We start from the raw sequence: 26,684 nt of genomic DNA on the forward strand, positions 1-26,684 counted from the left end.
ACCGCTCTCACTCACCCCGATACTCCCTCTACCCGCTCTCACCCCGATACCCCCTCTACCCGCTCTCACTCACTGATACCCCCTCTACCCGCTCTCACTCACCCCGATAACCCCTCTACCCGCTCTCACTCACCGATACCCCCTCTACCCGCTCTCACTCACCGATAACCCCTCTACCCGCTCTCACTCACCCCGATACCCCCTCTACCCGCTCTCACTCACCCCGATACCCCCTCTACCCGCTCTCACTCACCCAGGTAACCCCTCTGCCCGCTCTCACTCACCCAGATACCCCCTCTACCCGCTCTCACTCACCCAGATACCCCCTCTACCCGCTCTCACTCACCCAGGTAACCCCTCTGCCCGCTCTCACTCACCCAGATACCCCCTCTACCCGCTCTCACTCACCCAGATACCCCCTCTACCCGCTCTCACTCACCCAGATACCCCCTCTACCCGCTCTCACTCACCCAGATACCCCCTCTACCCGCTCTCACTCACCCAGGTAACCCCTCTGCCCGCTCTCACTCACCCAGATACCTCCTCTACCTGCTCTCACTCACTGATACCCCCTCTACCCGCTCTCACTCACCCAGATACCCCCTCTACCCGCTCTCACTCACCCAGGTAACCCCTCTGCCCGCTCTCACTCACCCAGATACCCCCTCTCACTCACCCAGATACCCCCTCTCACTCACCCAGATACCCCCTCTACCCGCTCTCACTCACCCAGGTAACCCCTCTGCCCGCTCTCACTCACCCAGATACCCCCTCTACTCGCTCTCACTCACCCCGATATCCCCTCTATTTGCGCTCACTCACCCTGGTACTCTCTCTACAAGCTCAATCATGCTAATGCTCTTCCCCGGCTCTCATTCACCCTGATGTCTCATACCTGATACCCACCGTAATCGCTACCCCCTGTACCCATGCCCCCTGTACCCAGTATGTTACCTTCTGCACCCTGCACCCGATACCCCCTTTACCAGGTGCCCCCTGTACTAGGTGCCCCCTGTACCCTATACTTGGTGCACTCTGTACCTAATGCCCTCTGTACCCTGTACCTGATGCCCCCTGTACCCTGTACCTGATTCCCCCTGTAGCTGATGCCCTCTGTACCCTGTACCTGATGCCCCCTGTACCCTGTACCTGATGCCCCCTGTACCTGATGCCCCCTGTACCCTGTGTACCCCCTGTACCTGATGCCCCCTGTACCTGATGCCCCCTGTACCCTGTACCCTCTGTACCCCCTGTACCTGATGCCCCCTGTACCCTGTACCTGATGCCCCCTGTACCTGATGCCCCCTGTACCCTCTGTACCCTCTGTACCCGATGCCCTCTGTACCCTCTGTACCTGATGCCCTCTGTACCCTCTGTACCTGATGCCCCCTGTACCCTCTGTACCCTGTACCCAATGCCCCCTGTACCCTGTACCTGATTCCCCCTGTACCTGATTCCCCCTGTACCTGATTCCCCCTGTACCTGATGCCCCCTGTACCCTGTACCCTCTGTACCCCCTGTACCTGATGCCCCCTGTACCCTGTACCTGATGCCCCCTGTACCCTCTGTACCCTCTGTACCCGATGCCCTCTGTACCCTCTGTACCTGATTCCCCCTGTACCTGATTCCCCCTGTACCTGATGCCCCCTGTACCCTGTACCCAATGCCCCCTGTACCCTGTACCTGATTCCCCCTGTACCTGATTCCCCCTGTACCTGATTCCCCCTGTACCCTGTACCCTCTGTACCCCCTGTACCTGATTCCCCCTGTACCTGATGCCCCCTGTACCCTGTACCCCATGCCCCCTGTACCTGATTCCCCCTGTACCTGATGCCCCCTGTACCCTCTGTACCCTGTACCCCATGCCCCCTGTACCCTGTACCTGATTCCCCCTGTACCCCATGCCCCCTGTACCTGATTCCCCCTGTACCCCATGCCCCCTGTACCTGATTCCCCCTGTACCCAATGCCCCCTGTACCCTGTACCTGATTCCCCCTGTACCCAATGCCCCCTGTACCCTGTACCTGATTCCCCCTGTACCCAATGCCCCCTGTACCCTGTACCTGATTCCCCCTGTACCTGATGCTCCTTGTCCCCTGTACCCTGTACCCGATGCCCCACCTCCGGCTCTCACTCACCCTCATGCGCTCCGCCGCCTGCCCGATGCCGCTGCCCTGGTGGTCGCTGCAGGGTCCCGGGATGGCGCAGCGGGCGCACACCGCCTTGCCCTCGGTGAAGCAGAACCAGTCCGCCCGGCCTCGGTGAACGGGACAATCGCCGCAATCCGGCGCCCGGGAGGCGGGGACCGGCTCGCACTCAGCCCGCTGACAGGTGCACGGTGGCCGGCTCCCTGCCGCCGCCTCCTCCTCCACCTCCTGGTCCCCGGAACCCGAGCACCCCGGGCAGGCTGAGGGTGCCGGGGGTGGGGCGGGCTGCCCCGGCTCAGGGTCCCCGGACATGGCCGCAGACCGGGTTACAGGTGAACGCGGAAACACAGATCGATGCAAAGGTCACCGGCGCAGGGAGAGGAGCAGAAAGTGGCAATGCAGGAAATACAGGAGAGGGGGGGAGAGAGAGGCAGCTCCCGCGAGCTTTGGACAAACTCACCTTTAATAACTCCATCCATCTAAATAACAACAAGTGGCACCGTCTACACAATTGCTCATTGCAAACTCCAGCACACAGAGGGGGACAACAATAGTGGGAAATGTGTAACACCGACTGGGAAAGGGGACTCTGCACCCAGCAATGTTTGGCGACTGCACATTGTTCTGTGAATTATAAATGCGATTTCATTTCGTTCACCTGAGGAAGGAGGAAGCCTCCGAAAGCTTGTGGAATTTAAAATAAAATTGCTGGACTATAACTTGGTGTTGTAAAATTGTTTACAATTGTCAACCCCAGTCCATCACCGGCATCTCCACATCGTTGTTTGAAGGGGCAGGAGAGATTTCTGCCTCTCCAAACCTGTGCATGTTGTGTACAAATAAAGCCGGGATTTGTTCTTATAGAATGAAAGACTTGCATTTATAAAGCGCCTTTCACCTCCTCAGGACGTCCCAAAGCGCTTCACAATCAATTAAGGACTTTAATGTAAGATGTCTACATCATTGCATGTTTGCAAATAACCAGCGGTCTCCTAAACATGCTTTTATGAATTGTAAACAATTTTACAACACCAAGTTATAGTCCAGCAATTTTATTTTAAATTCACAAGCTGTCGGAGGCTTCCCCCTTCCTCAGGTGAACGGTGTGGTGCTTTTATGAAGACAGTGCTCCCTTAATCTCATTACAACAGCCGCATTTTTATCAATCCACATGGAGAAGGGTTTTGCATCAGGTGCATGTTTGATATGTCTGTAAGTGTCTGATACAGGGGCAGGGAGTGGGGAAAGGGTCCGATACAGGGGCAGGGAGTGGGGAAAGGGTCCGATACAGGGGCAGGGAGTGGGGAAAGGGTCCGATACAAGGGCAGGGAGTGGGGAAAGGGTCCGATACAGGGGCAGGGAGTGGGGAAAGGGTCCGATACAGGGGCAGGGTCTGGGGAAAGGGTCCGATACAGGGACAGGGAGTGGGGAAAGGGTCCGATACAGGGGCAGGGAGTGGGGAAAGGGTCCGATACAGGGGCAGGGCGTGGGGAAAGGGTCCGATACAGGGGCAGGGAGTGGGGAAAGGGTCCGATACAGGGGCAGGGTCTGGGGAAAGGGTCCGATACAGGGGCAGGGAGTGGGGAAAGGGTCCGATACAGGGGCAGGGAGTGGGGAAAGGGTCCGATACAGGGGCAGGGAGTGGGGAAAGGGTCCGATACAGGGGCAGGGAGTGGGGAAAGGGTCCGATACACGGGCAGGGAGTGGGGAAAGGGTCCGATACACGGGCAGGGAGTGGGGAAAGGGTCCGATACAGGGGCAGGGAGTGGGGAAAGGGTCCGATACAGGGGCAGGGAGTGGGGAAAGGGTCCGATACAGGGGCAGGGAGTGGGGAAAGGGTCCGATACAGGGGCAGGGAGTGGGGAAAGGGTCCGATACAGGGGCAGGGAGTGGGGAAAGGGTCCGATACAGGGGCAGGGAGTGGGGAAAGGGTCCGATACAGGGGCAGGGAGTGGGGAAAGGGTCCGATACAGGGGCAGGGAGTGGGGAAAGGGTCCGATACAGGGGCAGGGAGTGGGGAAAGGGTCCGATACAGGGACAGGGTGTGGGGAAAGGGTCCGATACAGGGGCAGGGAGTGGGGAAAGGGTCCGATACACGGGCAGGGTCTGGGGAAAGGGTCCGATACACGGGCAGGGTCTGGGGAAAGGGTCCGATACAGGGGCAGGGTCTGGGGAAAGGGTCTGATACAGGAACAGGGTGCGGGGAAAGGGTCTGATACAGGGGCAGGGAGTGGGGAAAGGGTCCGATACAGGGACAGGGTCTGGGGAAAGGGTCCGATACACGGGCAGGGAGTGGGGAAAGGGTCCGATACAGGGGCAGGGTCTGGGGAAAGGGTCCGATACACGGGCAGGGAGTGGGGAAAGGGTCCGATACAGGGACAGGGTCTGGGGAAAGGGTCCGATACACGGGCAGGGAGTGGGGAAAGGGTCCGATACAGGGGCAGGGTCTGGGGAAAGGGTCCGATACACGGGCAGGGAGTGGGGAAAGGGTCCGATACAGGGACAGGGTCTGGGGAAAGGGTCCGATACAGGGACAGGGAGTGAGGAAAGGGTCCGATACACGGACAGGGTCTGGGGAAAGGGTCCGATACAGGGACAGGGAGTGGGGAAAGGGTCCGATACAGGGGCAGGGAGTGGGGAAAGGGTCCGATACAGGGACAGGGTGTGGGGAAAGGGTCCGATACAGGGACAGGGTGTGGGGAAAGGGTCCGATACAGGGGCAGGGTCTGGGGAAAGGGTCCGATACAGGGACAGGGTGTGGGGAAAGGGTCCGATACAGGGGCAGGGAGTGGGGAAAGGGTCCGATACACGGGCAGGGCGTGGGGAAAGGGTCCGATACAGGGACAGGGAGTGGGGAAAAGGTCCGATACAGGGGCAGGGAGTGGGGATAGGGTCCGATACAGGGGCAGGGAGTGGGGATAGGGTCCGATACAGGGGCAGGGAGTGGGGAAAGGGTCCGATACAGGGGCAGGGAGTGGGGAAAGGGTCCGATACAGGGGCAGGGAGTGGGGAAAGGGTCCGATACAGGGACAGGGAGTGGGGAAAGGGTCCGATACAGGGGCAGGGAGTGGGGAAAGGGTCCGATACAGGGGCAGGGTCTGGGGAAAGGATCCGATACAGGGACAGGGAGTGGGGAAAGGGTCCGATACAGGGGCAGGGAGTGGGGAAAGGGTCCGATACAGGGACAGGGAGTGGGGAAAGGGTCCGATACAGGGACAGGGAGTGGGGAAAGGGTCCGATACAGGGGCAGGGAGTGGGGAAAGGGTCCGATACAGGGGCAGGGAGTGGGGAAAGGGTCCGATACAGGGGCAGGGAGTGGGGAAAGGGTCCGATACACGGGCAGGGCGTGGGGAAAGGGTCCGATACAGGGGCAGGGCGTGGGGAAAGGGTCCGATACAGGGACAGGGAGTGGGGAAAGGGTCCGATACAGGGACAGGGAGTGGGGAAAGGGTCCGATACAGGGGCAGGGAGTGGGGAAAGGGTCCGATACAGGGGCAGGGTCTGGGGAAAGGGTCCGATACAGGGGCAGGGTCTGGGGAAAGGGTCCGATACAGGGGCAGGGAGTGGGGAAAGGGTCCGATACAGGGACAGGGAGTGGGGAAAGGGTCCGATACAGGGGCAGGGAGTGGGGAAAGGGTCCGATACAGGGGCAGGGTCTGGGGAAAGGGTCCGATACAGGGGCAGGGAGTGGGGAAAGGGTCCGATACAGGGACAGGGTCTGGGGAAAGGGTCCGATACAGGGGCAGGGAGTGGGGAAAGGGTCCGATACAGGGGCAGGGAGTGGGGAAAGGGTCCGATACAGGGACAGGGAGTGGGGAAAGGGTCCGATGCAGGGACAGGGAGTGGGGAAAGGGTCCGATACAGGGGCAGGGAGTGGGGAAAGGGTCCGATACAGGGGCAGGGTCTGGGGAAAGGGTCCGATACAGGGGCAGGGTCTGGGGAAAGGGTCCGATACAGGGACAGGGTGTGGGGAAAGGGTCCGATACAGGGACAGGGTGTGGGGAAAGGGTCCGATACAGGGGCAGGGAGTGGGGAAAGGGTCCGATACAGGGGCAGGGTCTGGGGAAAGGGTCCGATACAGGGGCAGGGAGTGGGGAAAGGGTCCGATACAGGGACAGGGTGTGGGGAAAGGGTCCGATACAGGGACAGGGTGTGGGGAAAGGGTCCGATACAGGGGCAGGGTCTGGGGAAAGGGTCCGATACAGGGACAGGGTGTGGGGAAAGGGTCCGATACAGGGGCAGGGAGTGGGGAAAGGGTCCGATACACGGGCAGGGCGTGGGGAAAGGGTCCGATACAGGGACAGGGAGTGGGGAAAGGGTCCGATACAGGGACAGGGAGTGGGGAAAAGGTCCGATACAGGGGCAGGGAGTGGGGATAGGGTCCGATACAGGGGCAGGGAGTGGGGAAAGGGTCCGATACAGGGGCAGGGTCTGGGGAAAGGGTCCGATACAGGGGCAGGGAGTGGGGAAAGGGTCCGATACAGGGACAGGGAGTGGGGAAAGGGTCCGATACAGGGGCAGGGAGTGGGGAAAGGGTCCGATACAGGGACAGGGAGTGGGGAAAGGGTCCGATACAGGGACAGGGAGTGGGGAAAGGGTCCGATACAGGGGCAGGGAGTGGGGAAAGGGTCCGATACAGGGGCAGGGAGTGGGGAAAGGGTCCGATACAGGGGCAGGGAGTGGGGAAAGGGTCCGATACACGGGCAGGGCGTGGGGAAAGGGTCCGATACAGGGGCAGGGCGTGGGGAAAGGGTCCGATACAGGGGCAGGGCGTGGGGAAAGGGTCCGATACAGGGACAGGGAGTGGGGAAAGGGTCCGATACACGGGCAGGGCGTGGGGAAAGGGTCCGATACAGGGACAGGGAGTGGGGAAAGGGTCCGATACAGGGGCAGGGAGTGGGGAAAGGGTCCGATACAGGGGCAGGGAGTGGGGAAAGGGTCCGATACAGGGGCAGGGTCTGGGGAAAGGGTCCGATACAGGGGCAGGGTCTGGGGAAAGGGTCCGATACAGGGGCAGGGAGTGGGGAAAGGGTCCGATACAGGGACAGGGAGTGGGGAAAGGGTCCGATACAGGGGCAGGGAGTGGGGAAAGGGTCCGATACAGGGGCAGGGTCTGGGGAAAGGGTCCGATACAGGGGCAGGGAGTGGGGAAAGGTTCCGATACAGGGACAGGGTCTGGGGAAAGGGTCCGATACAGGGGCAGGGAGTGGGGAAAGGGTCCGATACAGGGGCAGGGAGTGGGGAAAGGGTCCGATACAGGGACAGGGAGTGGGGAAAGGGTCCGATGCAGGGACAGGGAGTGGGGAAAGGGTCCGATACAGGGGCAGGGAGTGGGCAAAGGGTCCGATACAGGGGCAGGGTCTGGGGAAAGGGTCCGATACAGGGGCAGGGAGTGGGCAAAGGGTCCGATACAGGGGCAGGGAGTGGGCAAAGGGTCCGATACAGGGACAGGGAGTGGGGAAAGGGTCCGATACAGGGGCAGGGTCTGGGGAAAGGGTCCGATACAGGGGCAGGGAGTGGGGAAAGGGTCCGATACAGGGACAGGGTGTGGGGAAAGGGTCCGATACAGGGGCAGGGTCTGGGGAAAGGGTCCGATACAGGGGCAGGGAGTGGGGAAAGGGTCCGATACAGGGACAGGGTGTGGGGAAAGGGTCCGATACAGGGGCAGGGTCTGGGGAAAGGGTCCGATACAGGGGCAGGGAGTGGGGAAAGGGTCCGATACAGGGACAGGGTCTGGGGAAAGGGTCCGATACAGGGGCAGGGAGTGGGGAAAGGGTCCGATACAGGGACAGGGAGTGGGGAAAGGGTCCGATACAGGGACAGGGAGTGGGGAAAGGGTCCGATACAGGGACAGGGAGTGGGGAAAGGGTCCGATACAGGGGCAGGGAGTGGGGAAAGGGTCCGATACAGGGACAGGGAGTGGGGAAAGGGTCCGATACAGGGACAGGGTCTGGGGAAAGGGTCCGATACAGGGACAGGGAGTGGGGAAAGGGTCCGATACAGGGGCAGGGTCTGGGGAAAGGGTCCGATACAGGGGCAGGGAGTGGGGAAAGGGTCCGATACAGGGGCAGGGTGTGGGGAAAGGGTCCGATACAGGGGCAGGGAGTGGGGAAAGGGTCCGATACAGGGGCAGGGAGTGGGGAAAGGGTCCGATACAGGGGCAGGGAGTGGGGAAAGGGTCCGATACAGGGACAGGGAGTGGGGAAAGGGTCCGATACAGGGGCAGGGCGTGGGGAAAGGGTCCAACATATTGATGAATTCACCAGGGAGGAGCCTCACACATTGGGAGCTCATATCCGCCAATCACGACAATGTCCCCAATTTCCTGATACGTGCTCCCAGCAAGCGAGACTCCCAGCGGGAGTGCACATTCATAGACTGAACCTTTTGTCACCCAGGCAACCTCTAATTAACCTCTCCTAGCAGCTAGTTTCAGATCAGCATTATTAGCAGCATGGGCGTGGTTCAGCTGCCTGAACACTAGCCCACGAATGGTACTTGTCAAGGCAAAACCAGGTTAAAGGTAAAGGGCGGGGAAAAGCCTTTGAAAGTGCAATTTGTTCCACTATTCCTTTCAAAAGCATCCCTGTATTCTTTCTTTAACCCGTAGAACTCAGTAAATCTATCAATTTAATCACATTTCCACGTGAAGAAATATCACGTTTTATCTCTAGTTTATTTTGCTCGCTGTTGAGAATTCATCTGTGCTTTGGAATTGCAAAGAGAATGATTCAGTCAGGCTATGTGATTGGATCCTCCCATTACAAAATCAGAGGACATGCACCTCAATTCACTGAATCACAGAGGCAATTCTGCTGATCACATCAGCACTCGTGCTGCCTTTTTAACAGGAGATCTTCGCTAATCCCATTTCCCTGTCTCTTCCCCACATCCTTTTTATGTTCTTTATTTTCAAATAAAAGTTGAGTGCGTTTGTCACTTTCTCAGCCACAGGTAGGACTGTCCAAGCAGGTGGTCATGGCTGGGGGGGTCTTCATTGGGTAGCTGCACAGCTCCTCTATTGCCTGTTTGAAAAGCAAGAATTTGCATTTCTACAGAGCCTTTCACAACATCAGGACGTCCCAAAGCGCTTTACAGCAAATGAAGTACTTTTGAAGTGTAGTCACTGTTGTAATGTAGGAAACGCGGCAGTCAATTTGCACACAGTAAGCTCCCACAAACAGCAATGTGATAAATGACCAGATAATCTGTTTTAGTGCTGTTGGTTGAGGGATAAATATGGGCCAGGACACTGGGGAGAACTCCCCTGCTCTTCGCATCGTGCCATGGGATCTTTTACATCCACCTAAGGGGGCAGATGGGACCGCGGTTTAACATCTTATCCTAAAGACAGCACCTCTGACAGTGCCCCACTCCCTCAGTACTGCAGTGAAGTGTCAACCGAGATTTCATGCTCAAGTCTCTGGAGTGGGACTTGAACCCACAACCCTCTAACTCCGAGGCAAGAGTGCTACCACTGAGTCACGGCTGACACCTCAAGCACTTTTGCTTAGGAATTGTTCCTATTCCATTTGGGGATTTACAAAAGCAAGAAAGATAAAGCTTGACTTTCACCACCTCAGGACATGCTAATGCTCCACGGCCAATGAAGTACGTTTGAAGTGTAGTCACTGTTGTAAAGGGTTTGTAAAGACATAACTTTTGGCAGAGTATAACAGCAAAGCTGAGTGGTGGCAGATTGAGAGATGAGGCCGTGAGAACTAAGTCTCAAACATATTATTTGAGATGTGGAGATGCCGGTGATGGACTGGGGTTGACAATTGTAAACAATTTTACAACACCAAGTTATAGTCCAGCAATTTAATTTTAAATTCACAAGCTTTCGGAGGCTTCCCCCTTCGTCAGGTGAACGATGTGAAATGAAATCCTCGAAATGAAATCGCATTTATAATTCACAGAACAATGCTTGGTGAGTACAGACAGTTTTTTCAACTGCCCGTTGCCAAGGCAATCAGTGTGCAGACAGACAGGTGTTACCTGCCAGGTCTCACAGAATATACAAATCACCAAAAAAAAAACAACAAACAAAAAAAAGAGATAGAGAGGTAGAAACATAGAAAAGACAGCAACTGACCCGTTATATTAAAAACAGATAACATTTGTTCGCTGGTGGGGTAACGTGGAGCGTGACATGAACCCAAGATCCCAGTTGAGGCCGTCCTCATGGGTGCGGAACTTGGCTATCAATTTCTGCTCGACGATTTTGCGTTGTCGTGTGTCTCGAAGGCCGCCTTGGAGAACGCTTACCCGAAGGTCGGTGGATGAATGTCCATGACTGCTGAAGTGTTCCCCAACTGGGAGGGAACCCTCCTGTTTGGCGATTGTTGCGCGGTGTCCGTTCATCCGTTGTCGCAGCGTCTGCATGGTCTCGCCAATGTACCATGCTCTGGGGCATCCTTTCCTGCAACGTATGAGGTAGACAACGTTGGCCGAGTCACAGGAGTATGAACCATGCACCTGGTGGGTGGTGTCCTCTCGTGTGATGGTGGTATCTGTGTCGATGATCTGGCATGTCTTGCAGAGGTTACCGTGGCAGGGTTGTGTGGTGTCGTGGACGCTGTTCTCTTGAAAGCTAGGTAATTTGCTGCGAACGATGGTCTGTTTGAGGTTGGGTGGCTGTTTAAAGGCGAGTAGTGGAGGTGTGGGGATGGCCATAGCGAGGTGTTTGTCCTCATTGATGACATGTTGAAGGCTGCGGAGAACATGGCGTAGTTTCTCCGCTCCGGGGAAGTACTGGACGACAAAGGGTACTCTGTTGGTTGCGTCCCGTGTTAGTCTCCTGAGGAGGTCTATGCGATTTTTTGCTGTGGCCCGTCGCAACTGTCGATCGATGAGTCGAGCGTCATATCCCGTTCTTACTAGGGCGTCTTTCAGCGTCTGTAGGTGTCCATCGCGTTCCTCCTCGTCTGAGCAGACCCTGTGTATTCGCAGGGCCTGTCCATAGGGGATGGCCTCTTTGACGTGGTTAGGGTGGAAGCTGGAAAAGTGGAGCATCGTGAGGTTGTCCGTGGGCTTGCGGTAGAGTGAGGTGCTGAGGTGCCCGTCTTTGATGGAGATTCGTGTGTCCAAGAAAGAAACTGATTCTGAGGAGTAGTCCATGGTGAGCTTGATGGTGGGATGGAACTTGTTGATGTTATCGTGTAGTCTCTTTAGTGATTCCTCGCCGTGGGTCCATAGGAAGAAAATGTCGTCGATGTATCTGGTGTATAGTGTTGGTTGGAGGTCTTGTGCAGTGAAGAAGTCCTGCTCGAACTTGTGCATGAAAATGTTGGCGTATTGGGGTGCGAATTTGGTCCCCATGGCTGTTCCGTGTGTTTGGGTAAAGAACTGGTTATCGAAGGTGAAGACATTGTGATCCAGGATGAAACGGATGAGTTGTAGGATGGCGTCTGGAGATTGGCTGTTGTTGGTGTTGAGTATTGATGCTGTCGCAGCGATGCCGTCATCGTGGGGGATACTGGTGTATTATTTAAGATTACTGCAGTTAAAAAAAATTGCCAAACATTGTCAAATTGCAGGTCCCAAATCACACCGGGTCATGTCCTGTTGTACATTTTAGAACTAAGAGTCCATAGGAATATGTCCAGTATTTGCAGAGAGTACCCACGATAGGCCCGGATGAAATGTATCCCAGGCTATTAAGAGAAGCAAGGGAGGAAATAGCGGAGACTCTGACCATCGCTTTCCAATCCTCTCTGGCTACAGGCGTGGTGCCGGAGGACTGGAGCACTGCTAACATTACATTGTGGTTTACAAAGGGAGAAAGGGATAGACCAAGTAATCACAGGTCAGTCAGCTAACCTTGGTGGTGGGAAAATTATTGGAAAAAGACACAAAAAGCATACCAAAAATAGTGGGGAACCAAGGGGTAAATGAGAGTGAGAAACGTAAAACAATTAGAGAAAAAGTACTGGACAAACTAATGGGACTAAAAGCCAACAAATCCCCTGAGCCTGATGGCCTACATCCGAGGGTTCTAAAAGAGATGGCTGCAGAGATAGTGGATGCATTGGTTATGATCTCCTAAAATTCCCTAGATTCTGGAACAGTCCCCACGGATTGGAAGGTAACAAATGTAACCCGACTATTCAAGAAGAGTGGGAGAGAGAAAACAGGGAACTACAGGCCAATTAGCCCGACATCGGTCGTCGGGAAAATGGCTGGAATCCATTACTAAGTAGTAACAGGGCACTTAGAAAATCATAATATGATTAGGCAGAGTCAACATGGTTTTATGAAAGGAAAATCGTGTTTAACAAATTTATTTGAGGTTTTCGAGGATGTAACTAGCAGGGTAGATAAAGGGGAACCAGTGGATGTAGTATATTTGGATTTAAAAAGGCATTCGATAAGGTGCCACATAAAAGGTTGTTACACAAGGTAAGGGCTGATGGGGTTGGGGGTAATATATTAGCATGGATAGAGGATTGGTTAAAGGACAGAAAACGGAGAGTAGGGATAAACGGGTCATTCTCAGGTTGGCAGGCTGTAACTAGTGGGGTGCCGCAAGGATCAGTGCTTGGGCCTCAGCTATTTACAATCTATATTAATGACTTGGATGAAGGGACCAAGTGTAATGTATCCAAGTTTGCTGACGATACAAAGCTAGGTGGGAAAGTAAGCTGTGAGGAGGACACAGAGTCTGCAAAGGAGTATAGACAGATTAAGTGAGTGGGCAAGAAGGTGGCAGATGGAATACAATGTCAGGAAATATGAGGTTATTCACTTTGGTAGGAAGAATAGAAAAACAGAATATTTTTTAAATGTGAGAAACTATTAAAAGTTGGTGTTCAGAGAGACCTGGGTGTCCTCGTACAAGAAACACAAAAAGTTAGCATGCAGGTACAGCAAGCAATTAGGAAAGCAAATGGCATGTTGGCCTTTATTGCAAGGGGGTTGGAGTACAAGAGTAAGGAAGTCTTACTACAGTTGTACAGGGCTTTAGTGAGACCTCACCTAGAGTACTGTGTACAGTTTTGGTCTCCTTCTCTAAGGAAAGATATACATGCCTTGGAGGCGGTGCAACGAAGGTTCACTAGATTAATTCCTGGGATGAGAGGGTTGTCCTATGAAGAGAGATTGAGTAGGATGGGCCTATACTCTCTGGAGTTTAGAAGAATGAGAGGTGATCTCTTTGAAACTTATAAGTTTATGAGGGGGCTTGACAGGGTAGATGCTGAGAGATTGTTTCTCCTGGCTAGAGAGTCTAGAACTAGGGGGCATAGTCGCAGGATAAGGGGGCAATCATTCAAGACTGAGATTTGGAGGAATTTCTTCATACACAGGGTTGTGAATCTTTGGAATTCTCTACCCCAGAGGGCTGTGGATGCTGAGTCATTGAATATATTCAAGGCTGAGAAAGATAGACTTTTGGACTCTAAGGGAATCAAGGGATATGGAGATTGGGCGGGAAAGTGGAGTTGAGGTCGAAGATCATCCATGATCTGATTGAATGGCAGAGCAGGCTCGAGGGACCGTATGACCTTCTCCTGTTCTTATTTCTTATGTTCTTAAAAAATTCTGAGGGACAGTATTAATTGTCATTTAGAAAGGCACGGTTAATCAAGGACAGTCAGCGTGGATTTGTTAAGGGAAGGTCGTGTCTGACTAACTTGATTGAATTTTTTGAGGAGGCAACAAGGAGAGTCAATCAGGGTAACGTGTTTGATGTAGTCTACATGGATTTTAGCAAGACTTTTGACAAGGTCCCACAAAGCAGACTAGTCAAAAAAGTAAAAGCCCATGGGGTCCAAGGGAAAGTGACTAGTTGGAGGAAGCAAAGGGTAATGGTTGACAGGTGTTTTTGTGACTGGAAGGCTGTTTCCAGTGGGGTTCCGCAGGGCTCAGAACTAGGTCCCTTCCTTTTTGTGGTATATATCAATGATTTAGACTTAAATATAGGGGGCATGATTAAGAAGTTTGCAGATAATACAAAAATTGGCCGTGTGGTTGATAGTGAGGAAGAAAGCTGTACACTGCAGGAAGATATCAATGGATTGGTCAGGTGGGCAGAAAAGTGGCAAATGGAATTCAATCCAGAGAAGTGTGAGGTAATGCATTTGGGGAGGGCAAACAAGGCAAGGGAATACACAATAAATGGGAGGATACTGAGAGGTGTAAAGGAACAAAGGGACCTTGGAGTACATGTCCACAGATCCCTGAAGGTAGTAGGACAGGTGGATAAGTTGGTTAAGAAGGCATACGGGATACTTTCCTCTATTAGCCGAGACATAGAATGTAAGAGCAGGAAAGCTACACAAGAACTGTATAAAACACTAGTTAGGCCACAGCTAGAGTACTGTGTACAGTTCTGGTAACCACATTACAGGAAGGATGTAATTGCATTAGAGAGGGTACAGAGGAGATTTCTGAGGATGTTGCCAGGACTGGAGATTTTAGCTATGAGGAAAGATTGGATAGGCTGGGGTTGTTTTCTTTGGAATAGAGGAGGCAGAGGGGAGATTTATTTGAGGTGTATAAAATTATGAGGGGCCTATTTCCCTTAGCAGAGAGGTCAATAACCAGGGGCACAGAGTTAAAGTGATTGGTAGAAGGATTAGAGGGAGTTGAGGAGAAATCTTTTCACCCAGAGGGTGGTGGGGGTCTGGAACTCACTGCCTGAAAGGGTGGTAGAGGCAGAAGCCCTCATTGAATTTAAAAAGTACTTGGATATGCACTTGAAGTGCCGTAACCTACAAGGCTACGGACCAAGAGCTGGAAAGTGGGATTAGGCTGGGTAGCTCTTTTTCGGCTGGCACAGACACGATGGGCCGAATGGCCTCCTTCTGTGCCGTAAATTTCCATCATGAAAAATTGGAAAATTACACTGCCCCATCAATGAATTTCCAGATCAGGTACGGCAAGGATTAGATGCAGAGTAAAGCTCCCTATACACGATCCCATTAAGCACTCCCAGGTCAGGTGCAGGAAGATGAGATGAATGATGCAATCTCCTCAGCCAAATCCACCAAATGCCTTGAATAGAAATTGGCGGAGTCCGGAGCCTTGTTTACTTTAAGCTTCCTGAACCTTTCTGATACGCTTTACCTTCTGGTGATACTAGTGGTTTCTAGTTTGTTCTCACCCTTATTTTCCTCTGTCAACTCAGGAATCTACCCTGCACATTCAGTGGTAAAAAGAGTGACCACATAATTAGCAATTCTGCCATTTCCCTGTCCTGTGACACCACTGGTAAATGGTCCAACATCCCTCTACTCCCTTCCCTTACTCCTGACATACTTAAAGAACACCGTTGCTGTCCTTTATATTTTCTGGTACATTTCGCTTATGTTCCCTGTTCATGCCTCTTATCAGCTTCTTGGCATAAGGGATCAGGAAAGATTGAGCAGGCTGGGGCACTTTTCTCTAGAAAAGAGATGACTGGGGGGTGACCTGATAGCGGTCTTTAAGATTATGAAAGGGTTTGATAGGGTAGACGTGGAGATGTTGTTTCCACTTGCAGGGGAGACCAGACCTAGGGGCCATAAATATAAGATAGTCACTAATAAATCCAATAAGCAATTCAGAAGAAACTTCTTTACCCAGAGTGGTTAGAATGTGGAATTCGTTACCACAGTTGAGTTGAGGCGAATAGCATCGATGCATTTAAGGGGAAGCCAGATAAGCACATGAAGGAGAAAGGAATAGAAGTATATGCTGATAGAGTTAGATGAAGTAGGGTGGGAGGAGGCTCATGTGGAGCATAAACACCAGCATAGACCAGTTGGGCCGAATGGCCTGTCTGTGTGCTGTACATTCTATGTAATGTAATCCGAATTGGCTTCCCTCTCTTTCTCAATCTCAGACTACTCGCAGTTAAGTGACACTCTTAGCTCAGTCTGTAATGGACAAGTGTAGCCACAATTTAGCTTCTAATCTCTGACAGTCTCTCCATTAACGGGTTCATCAACTCAATAATCCAGAAGCTAACACCTGTGTCCCAAGGAAGGAAGGAGATTGACCCAACTGCTTTAGTTAATACTCAGCATTCATAGCACAGTGTATAGTGATACACTAAATTGCCTACGTAGCCTTTGCTACTCGTTTTGTTAAGTAACTCTGTCCATTAATGATTAGTTACTCAACCACGAGGTAACACTAATTACACTTACGCATGCCTATTAAGTGTCTGTGTACCCAACTTTAACTTGTGATGTGTAACCAATAAATAGTGTTTAGTGCACGACCTGTCTTTCTTGATGATTTGGCAAGAAAGAGTTAATTCACTCTCTCAGCAGCTTGAGAGTAACCTAACCAAAGATTAGTCAATTAAATTCATTTCGATCCGAGCAATTATATCGCGCCTTTAACGTAGTAAAACGTCCCAAGGTGCGTTATCAAACAAAATTTGACACCGAGCCACATAAGGAGATATTAGGGCAGGTGGTCAAAAGCTTGGTCAAAAAGATAGTTTTAAGGAGCATCTTAAAGGAGGTGAGAGAGGTAGAGAGGTTTAGGGAGGGAATTCCAGAGCTTAGGGCCCAGGCAGCTGAAGGCACGGCCGCCAATAGTGGAGTGATGAAAATCGGGGATGTGCAAGAGGCCAGAAAGGGAGGGGGCAGGGCTGGAGGAGGTTACAGAGATAGGGAGGGGCGAGGCCATGGAGGGATTTGAAAACGAGGATGAGAATTTTAAAATCGAGGCGTTGCCGGACCGGGAACCAATGTAGGTCAGCGAGCACAGGGTGATGGGTGAGCGGGACTTGGTGCCAGTTAGGATACAGGCAGCAGAGTTTTGGATGAGCTCAAGTTTATGGAGGGTGGAAGATGGGAGTGACTATTGACAATGATACAGTGCGGCCTGGCGCATGCTACAGACCCGCTACAAGGCACCGTCCGACGTTCCATTGCGCATGCGCCATATCCGCAACAAATTCACGCATGCACAACTCCGCGCAGTGACGTCAACGGGCATGCGCAGATGTCCAATGTTTTGGCGCGATCTTTAAATGCGAATGCAGCATCGAAAGAAAAAGATCCTGAGCAGCAGCGAGTATCTTGGTTTAAATGTACTTAATAAATATCTAAAGTTTATTGTATTAATATCTCTTTAGCATAGTTAATATCAAAATGTGTAACTTTTTTTGTGCAAAGTTACACGGCTCCTGGGCTGGCTGCTCCCTAGGGAGCTCCTTTGCTCTGCAACTCTATCCTTGGTCACCCGTTGCCATCCTCTGCCCTTTCTCCCCCAATCCCCGCTCTTCCACTGTTTAAGTTCCCCGGGCTCTAATAGTGGGTGCATTTTATCCCGAACTACAAGTTCAAGCTGTAAGTTTAAAGTTACCTGGGCCCACTGCCCATCCCCTGACTATGCCTGCTCTTTGCTCAAATTTAGCTTCCAAATTCCTGGACTTCTTTGCTGCCAAGACTACGCTGCTCCACTGGACTGCACTGCAAGACTCAGCTGCTGTGACTCTGATCTGCTATTTAGTTGCTTAAGTTTTAAGGTAACCGTGTCTCGCCTACAGCCCAGCCAGCAGCAGCGCTGGCAATGATTGCATCCGTTACATGCTGAGCTTATGACTGTCCCACTGGTCCTACTGGTTTTTCAGCTTTATTTTGCTACAGTGTGGATCCTGGCCAGAAATTCACTCTCCTGGGCCCCAGTCCATTTCTCCACCACTTCTGGATCTTAAAGTGACCTCCAACTTCGCCACTGTTTCTCTGCACTGCGACCGATTCTGCCCACCTCCTGGCTCTTCATTCCCACGGAAATACCTCCAGCAGTGCGTCCTCCGATACTCTACCCTTCAAATAGCTTCTGGACTCACTCGCCCCCCACACCCATCCATGTCTACTTTATGCCACCACAGTACCTCAGACTTTAACCTTGGACTCCCTCCTATTGTCTCGGAGACCTGGTGAACATTCAGTGAGAAGAAACAGCGAGGGGAAAAAAAAATGGCACATTCTGCGGCTTCTGCCACACGAGTGACGCGAGCTGCCCGGCCATCGAAGCACAGAACCAATGATTTGATGGGTGGAGTGTGAACGTGGAGGCTCTCGGTGGTTTCACCTTTGCTGTTTCCCACCTGGAATAGATTCCCACACATTTCTGTGTGAGTGCTGCTCGTCCTGACCAACAACGCAATTTCCTTCCAGCCCCTGATAAAAAGATGCATGAAGTCATTGACAGGCTGAACAAATGGCAGCTAATGTGACTATACCCCGGGGCCGCGCACTATATGTACCCCGGGACCCCCGCACTCCGGGCCCCGGGACCCCCGCACTCCGGGCCCCGGGACCCCCGCACTCCGGGCCCCGGGACCCCCGCACTCCGGGCCCCGGGACCCCCGCACTCCGGGCCCCGGGACCCCCGCACTCCGGGCCCCGGGACCCCCGCACTCCGGGCCCCGGGACCCCCGCACTCCGGGCCCCGGGACCCCCGCACACCGGGCCCCGGGACCCCCGCACACCGGGCCCCGGGACCCCCGCACACCGGGCCCCGGGACCCCCGCACACCGGGCCCCGGGACCCCCGCACACCGGGCCCCGGGACCCCCGCACACCGGGCCCCGGGACCCCCGCACACCGGGCCCCGGGACCCCCGCACACCGGGCCCCGGGACCCCCGCACACCGGGCCCCGGGACCCCCGCACACCGGGCCCCGGGACCCCCGCACACCGGGCCCCGGGACCCCCGCACACCGGGCCCCGGGACCCCCGCACACCGGGCCCCGGGACCCCCGCACACCGGGCCCCGGGACCCCCGCACACCGGGCCCCGGGACCCCCGCACACCGGGCCCCGGGACCCCCGCACACCGGGCCCCGGGACCCCCGCACACCGGGCCCCGGGACCCCCGCACACCGGGCCCCGGGACCCCCGCACACCGTACCCTGACCTTGCATTGTCAGTAATTCATTTGCTGACCCAGTAATTAGTTGAGCAATTTCTTGCAAACAATTCTGGAGAAGTCATATCACAGAAGTCCATACGATATATACAAAATTGCTACAACTGGTCCGGAGACGGTGTTGGGATTGACAATGCCCATTTTCAAAAGCGTGCCGCACGTCGCCAATGCCGCACGTGATTGGTGTTGGAATAGCTAAGGATGAAGCTGAAGGAGAAGAGGAATCTTAACAGGTTCAACGCTAAACAAGTCCAACCAGTGCAGAGCAGCAATTGACAAAGCTAACAGGATACTGAACTACAATACACACAATTGTAGAATATGAGTTAGAGGAAGTAACAAGCAAACTTTATAGTGTACTAGTAAAATCACAACTTGAAAACTACATCCGGTTCTGGTCGTTAAGAAACAGACATCCGATTGCTGGAGGCAGTGCGGAGAAGAGCCACTCGGCTGATCCCCAGTGTCAGGGATATGGGACAAGACTGGAGAAACTTGGGCTTCACAGACAGTTTCTCGTGTCCCACCATCCTGCTGCAGGTCACAGAGACACGATACCTATCAAATTCCCCACTCTCTCAGGGAGAGGCACTTCTCATCCAATCCCTCCATTTATTCTGGCACTCTTCTCTTTCCCACTGAATTCACCCTGGCACCGTCCGTCCCTTACCCCCAATTCACAATGGCACTCTTTACTCCACCCCTCAGTGAACACTGGCACTCACCTTCCACCCTACTCCAAAGCACTAGGCTTCCAAATTTCTGATTTCATGAAAATTCCCTTCCACAGTATACAGCAGCCAAAATTAATCCCATTAGCAGCAGGTCTTGGGTAGGAGCATCATGGAGTGGAGAGAGGGGTCGAGTCTGATGCTGCTTTTTGTCAGCAAATGTGGACCAGGCCTTCAGAGACACTGCTTTCAGTTCATAAGCAACTCGGCCTGCCTATGGAAATTATCATCCAGCTGTTTAATTGCTACAATGGGTGTTGGGATTGACAATGCCGCTTTTCAATGTCACTGCCAACAGGGGCGTCGTCAATATTGGCATCGGTGGAAGAGGCAACAAAAGCGTGAATACGGGTATAATAGAGTTGAGGGTATAATAGGGTTGAGCATATAATAGGGTTGCCAACCCTCCAGGATTATCCTGGAGTCTCTAGGAATTGAAGATTAATCTCCAGGACACTGCTGCGAGCAACACCCGGGAGAAAAATCATGGGGGCGTTTTGCATTTTCTTTGAACACTTTTGTTTATTCGTTATAAAAATATAGGAGTTGGGGGAAGAAGAGGCTGTTTGATTGTCAAGAATTATCCAATTGAAGAGTCCGTTCGCTTTTCAATTGGCGTGGAAAGATGGTGTGTCATGAGGATGGATGTGTTGGCCAACCAATGGTGGGGGTGTGGGGGCGGGATGTCGTGTAATGAAGCCTCCAGGAATACATCCAACCAGGGTTGGCAACCCCAGCATATAAGCAGTTAACTCCCCAAGGATGCATGCAGCATTTTTCTCAACAATAAGGCAGCAGCCTGGAACCAGTCTTGTTACAATGGTGATTTGAAGTATTCATTCATTATTCGAAGGGAGGGTTGGTATGTAAAAATCTCCAACACAGTGAAAAGATAACTCCTTGCAAAACCTGATGGTCCAGGGCGTCATTCTATTCCATTCGCAGGGTACTAGGCAGACTGGTGGGAGCCGCCCGCTCCCACATCAAAACATTTACCTCAGAGTGCTAACTTTGTTGACAGCTCAATGAGCGGAACAGGGAAATCTAGGGGGAAGAGATACATGCATAAAGGAGGGAAACAAACAAATGGGTTTTACACATAGGGGAACTGAATATAAAAGCAAAGAAATAATGCTAACTTTATCCAAAATGTCGATTAGGCCACAGTTAGAGCAATGCATGCAGTTCTGAGCACTCCATTATGGGAAAGATATTTGAGCCATGAAAAAAGTACAGTTAAGACTGACGTTAGAATTATAATGTGAACCAGAGACTCAAAAATTGAGATCAAGGGCATATCTAGTACAGGTTTTCAGGCTCGTTTGTCCGGTAGAGTGGTGTAGGGAATTGGGACAATGTGTTAATGTGTTGAATTGCCGATCAGAGGCAGAAAGAATGAAGGGGTCCCAGACATCCAAATCCAGGCCTGCATATTGAGAGTATTAAATAAAAGAGAACAGTATTCCTGAGAGAAAGTGGGGAGAATGACTGGGGTCGTGGTGGTGGGGAGAGTGGGGGGATGGGAAGAGCGTCCGTATCCAGAACAGGCAATAAACACATGGCTACTTTCATAAATATAAACTGCATAAATATGTAATGATAGACAGGGCTGCTGTCTTCGTCTTTCGACCAGAAATGAGGGTTCTAATCGCAGCAGTCAAACACTTGCAAGTTTATTAAGAGATTAAGAGTTACACGAATATACTCACAGACGACACTCCGGATCACACAGCAATACTTCACTGTAGAAGACCAACATGGTTGACTCTTAACTGCCCTTTGAATCATAGAAAGGTTACAGCGCGAAGGCGGCCATTCGGCCCATCGAGTCCACACCGGCTCTATGCAAGAGCAATCCAGCTAGTCCCACTCCACTGGCCTTTCCCTGTAGCCCTGCAATTTTTTTTCCTTTCAAGTACTTTTCCAGTTCCCTTTTGAAGGCCATGATTGAATCTGCCTCCACCACCCCCTCAGGCAGTGCATTCCTGATCCTAACCACTCGCTGTGTAAAAAAGGTTTTCCTCATGTCACCTTTGGTTCTTTTGCCAATCACCTTCAATCCGTGTCCTCTGGTTCTTGACCCTTCCGCCAATGGGAACAGTTTCTCTCTATTTACTCTGTCTCGACCCTTGGTGATTTTGAATACCTCAATCCAATCTCCTCTCAACCTTCTCTGAACCATGGAGAACAACCCCAGCTTCTCCAGTCTACCCTCGTAACTAAAGTCCCTCATCCTTGGAATTCTTCACATCTTTCCTAAAGTGCGATACCCAGAACTGGACACAATACTCCAGTTGTGGCCGAACCAGTGTTTTATAAAGGATCAACATGACTTCCTTGCTTTTGTACTCTATGCCTCTATTTATAAAGCCCAGGATCCCGTATGCTTTTTTAACCACTTTCTCAACCTGCCCTGCCACCTTCAACGATTTGTGCACATATACCCTCAGATCTCTCTGTTCCTGTACCCCTTTTAGAGTTGTGCCCTCTAGTTTATATTGCCTCGCCTCGTTCTTCTTACCAAAAGGTATCACTTCGTATTTTTCTGCGTTAAATTTCATCTGCCACGTGTCTGCCCATGTCTGTCTATGTCCTCTTGAAGTCTATCACTATCCTCCTCGCTGTTTACTACCCTTCCAAGTTTTGTGTCATCTGCAAATTTGGAAACTGTGCCCTGTACACCCAAGTCCAAGTCATTAATATATATCAAGAAAAGCAGTGGTCCTAGCACAGACCCCTGGGGAACACCACTGTACACCTCCCTCCAGTCCGAAAAACAACCGTTCACCACTACTCTCTGTTTCCTGTCCCTTCGCCAATTCTGTATCCATGTTGCTGCTGCCCCATTTATTCCATGGGCCGCAATCTTGATGACAAGCCTACCATGTGGCACTTTATCAAACACCTTTTGAAAGTCCATATACACCACATCAGCTGCATTGCCCTCATCTAACCCCTCTGTTATCTCACCAAAAAACTCTATCACGTTAGTTAAACAAGGTTTGCCTTTAACAAATCCGTGCTGGCTTTCCCTAACAATCCACCCTCGTCCAAGTGACTGTTAATTCTGTCCCGGATTATCGTTTCTAAAAGTTTCCCCACCAGTGAGATTAAACTGACTGCCCTATAGTTGCTGGGTTTATCCTTACACCCTTTTTTGAACAAGGGTGTAACATTCACAATTCTCCAGTCCTCTAGCACCACCCCTGTATCTAAGGATGTTTGGAAGACTATAGCCAGTACCCCCGCAATTTCCAGCCTTACTTCCCTCAGCAACCTAGGATGCATCCCATCCAGACCAGGTGCCTTATCTACTTTAAGTACAGCTAGCCTTTCTTGCACCTCTTCTTTATCAATTTTTAGCCCATCCAATATTAACTATATCTTCCTTTACTGAGACTCTGGCAACATCATCTTCCGTGGTTAAGACAGATGCAAGGTACTCATTTAGTACCTCGGTCATCCCCTCTGCCTCTATGAGTAGATCTCCTTTATGGTCACTAATCGGCCTCACCCCTTCTCTTACGACCCGTTTACTGTTTACATGCTGTAGAAGATTTTTGGGTTCCCTTTTATGTTGGCTGCCGGTCTATTCTCATACTCTCTCTTTGTCCCTCTTATTTACTTTTTCACTTCCCCGCTGAACTTTCTATATTCTGCCTGGTTCTCACTTGTATTATCAACCTGACATCTGTCATACACCCCTTTTTTCCATTTCATCTTACTCACTAGCCCTTTTGTCATCCAGGGAGCTCTGGCTTTACTTGCGCTAACTTTCTGCCTCGTGGAAATGTGCCTAGAAGCCACTCAGTTGTATCAAATTCAAGAAGGCGGCCCACCAACACCTTCTCAGGGCAACTGGGGATGGGCAATTAATATTGACCTTGCCAGCGACGCCCCCATCCCAAGAATGAATAGGAAAAAAAACTAGAACCGTAGCTGTTTTTACTGATTCTGGCTGTCTTCTAAATTGAAGATTGAGTGAACTCTCAAAGTACTTAGAGGCAAATTTTTTTTTAAATATATTCGTTCATGGGATGTGGGCGCCACTGGCGAGGCCAGCATTTATTGCCCATCCCTAATTGCCCTTGAGAAGGTGGCGGTGAGCCGCCTTCTTGAACCGTTGCAGTCCGTGTGGTGAAGGTTCTCCCACAGTGCTGTTTGGAAGGGAGTTCCAGGTTTTTGACCCAGCGACGATGAAGGAACGGCGATATATTTTCAAGTCGGGATGGTGTGTGACTTGGAGGGGAACGTGCAGGTGGTGTTGTTCCCATGTACGTGCTGCTCTTGTCCTTCTAGGTGGTACAGGTCATGGGTTTGGGAGGTGCTGTCGAAGAAGCCTTAGCGAGTTGCTGCAGTGCATCCTGTGGATGGTACACACTGCAGCCATTGTGCGCTGGTGGTGGAGGGAGTGAATGTTTACGGTGGTGGATGGGGTGCCAATCAAGCGGGCTGCTTTGTCCTGGATGGTGTCAAGCTTCTTGAGTGTTGTTGGAGCTGCACTCATCCAAGCAAGTGGAGAGTATTCTATCACACTCTTGACTTGTGCCTTGTAGATGGTGGAAAGGCTTTGGGGAGTCAGGAATTGAGTCACTCGCCGCAGAATACCCAGCCTCTGATGCTCTTGTAGCCACAGTATTTATATGGCTGGTCAATGGTGACCCCCAGGATGTTGATGGTGGTGGATTCGGCGATGGTAATGCTGTTGAATGTCAAGGGGAGGTGGTTAGACTCTCAATTGTTGGAGATGGTCATTGCCTGGCACTTGTCTGGCACGAATGTTACTTGCCACCTATCAGCCCAAGCCTGGATGTTGTCCAGGTCTTGCTGCATGCGGGCTCGGACTGCTTCATTATTTGAGGGGTTGCGAATGGAACTGAACACTGTGCAATCATCAGCGAACATCCCCATTTCTGACCTTATGATGGAGGGAATGTCATTGATGAAGCAGCTGAAGATGGTTGGGCCTAGGACACTGCCCTGAGGAACTCCTGCAACAATGCCGTGGGGCTGAGATGATTGGCCTCCAACAACCACTACCATCTTCCTTTGTGCTAGGTATGACTCCAGCCACTGGAGAGTTTTCCCCCTGATTCCCATTGACTTCAATTTTATTAGGGCTCCTTGGTGCCACACTCGGACAAATGCAGCCTTGATGTCAAGGGCAGTCACTCTCACCTCACCTCTGGAATTCAGCTCTTTTGTCCATGTTTGGACCAAGGCTGTAATGAGGTCTGGAGCCGAATGGTCCTGGCGGAACCCAAACTGAGCATTGGTGAGCAGGTTATTGGTGAGTAAGTGCCGCTTGATAGCACTGTCGACAACACCTTCCATCACTTTGCTGATGATTGAGAGTAGACTGACGGGGTGGTAATTGGCCGGATTGGATTTGTCCTGCTTTTTGTGGACAAGACATACCTGGGCAATTTTCCACATTGTCGGGTAGATTCCAGTGTTGCAGCTGTACTGGAACAGCTTGGCTAGAGGCGCAGCTAATTCTGGAGCACAAGTCTTCAGCACTACAGCTGGGATGTTGTCGGGGCCCATAGCCTTTGCTGTATCCAGTGCACTCAGCCGTTTCTTGATATCACGTGGAGTGAATCGAATTGGCTGAAGACTGGCTTCTGTGATGGTGGGGATATCGGGAGGAGGCCGAGATGGATCATCCACTCGGCACATCTGGCTGAAGATGGTTGCAAACACTTCAGCCTTGTCTTTTGCACTGACGTGCTGGACTCCGCCAACATTGAGGATGGGGATGTTAGCCAATATATTTTAGCCAATATATTAGCCAATATATTTTTTTATATAAAATCCTGTAGTAATTCCGTAAGCTTCTAGGGTGTTTGAGACAGAAGAGGCTAAATGTCTTTCTGAATATCCTCCAGTGAGGTTTATCCCACTGCTCTTTGTGTTCCTGGGAAAGTTAAGGATGTCCTACATCTTCGATGGCTGGAGGCCAACAAGGATTCCAGTCATGAGCACTGATTTGAACCACTGAATCAGTTATTGTCAGCTGAGTACAGCATCTTCCCCCGTTGAGTCCTGTGGCACTAAAGAGTCCCTGTTCAGGGAGGAGCTGCCTTGTGAATTTATCTGAGGCTTTACTTGGAAAGGTGTACCAATCATCATCTAATATTAAGGAACAGTCCTGTAACTGTTTATACTCACTCCAGTTCTCGCTCTCTCTCTCATATCCACACAAAGCACTGAACACAGAAAAGGCTATGGGCCCTGACAACATCCTGGCTGTAGTGCTGGAGACCTGTGGACCAGAGCTAGCTGCTCCCCTACCCAAGCTGCTCCAGTACAACCTGTAATATTGGGATCGCCCCAACAATTTGGAAGATTTCTCAGGTACACCCTGTCTACAAAAATACAGAATAAATCTAACCCGGCCAATTACCGCCCTATCAGCCTCCTCGCAATCATGAGTAAAATGATGGAAGACGTCACCAATAGTGCCATCAAGCGACGCCAATAACCTGCTCACCCAAGCTCAGTTTGGGTTCCACCAGAATCGCTCAGCTCCAAACGTCGTAGCCTTGATGTAGCCATGGACGCAAACGCCGAATGCCAGAAGAGAGATGAGAGTAGCTGCCCTCGACATCAAGGCAGGATTCGACAGGGTATGGCACCAAGGAGCCTGAGCAAAACTGAAGTCAGTGCAAGTCAAAGGGAAAATCCCCCAGTGGCTGGAGCCAAAACTGATGCAAAAGAAGATGGTTGTGATTGTCAGAGGACAGTCATTACAGCCCTAGGACTTCACTGCAAAAGTTCTTCAGGGGAGCATCCTTCATCCAACCATCTTCAGCTGTTTCATCAAAGACCTTCCCTCCATCAAAAGTCAGGAGTGGGGCTGTTTGCTGATTATTCACAGTGTTGAGCTCCATTCACAACTCCTCCAATAATGAAGCAGTCCATGTCAGTCACC

General features: G+C 51.8%; 1 protein-coding gene and 1 long non-coding RNA gene across 3 annotated transcripts in view; both read right to left on the minus strand.

Moving 5' to 3' along the window:
* Positions 1-2,553, minus strand: part of bspry (B-box and SPRY domain containing) — a 28,798-nt gene extending 26,245 nt beyond the window's left edge. Inside the window, exon 1 of the mRNA XM_067969525.1 lies at positions 2,139-2,553. Coding sequence (XP_067825626.1) covers positions 2,139-2,459 — 321 coding nt within the window. The 5' untranslated portion in view covers positions 2,460-2,553. The remainder of the gene's footprint in view (positions 1-2,138) is intronic.
* Positions 2,554-11,258: 8,705 nt separating this feature from the next.
* LOC137300465 (uncharacterized) overlaps positions 11,259-26,684 on the minus strand; it is a 52,258-nt gene continuing 36,832 nt past the window's right edge. The window contains exons 4-5 of one of the 2 annotated variants that reach the window (XR_010958102.1): positions 18,199-18,271; positions 11,259-11,646 (exon numbers count right to left, since the gene is read on the minus strand). This is a non-coding gene — a long non-coding RNA (uncharacterized lncRNA). Of the gene's footprint in view, positions 11,647-17,311; positions 18,272-26,684 lie in introns of those variants that run through there. The other variant, XR_010958101.1, reaches the window with a different exon arrangement.

Source organism: Heptranchias perlo, chromosome 31 (assembly GCF_035084215.1).
Source record: "Heptranchias perlo isolate sHepPer1 chromosome 31, sHepPer1.hap1, whole genome shotgun sequence".
Taxonomy (NCBI): domain Eukaryota; kingdom Metazoa; phylum Chordata; class Chondrichthyes; order Hexanchiformes; family Hexanchidae; genus Heptranchias; species Heptranchias perlo.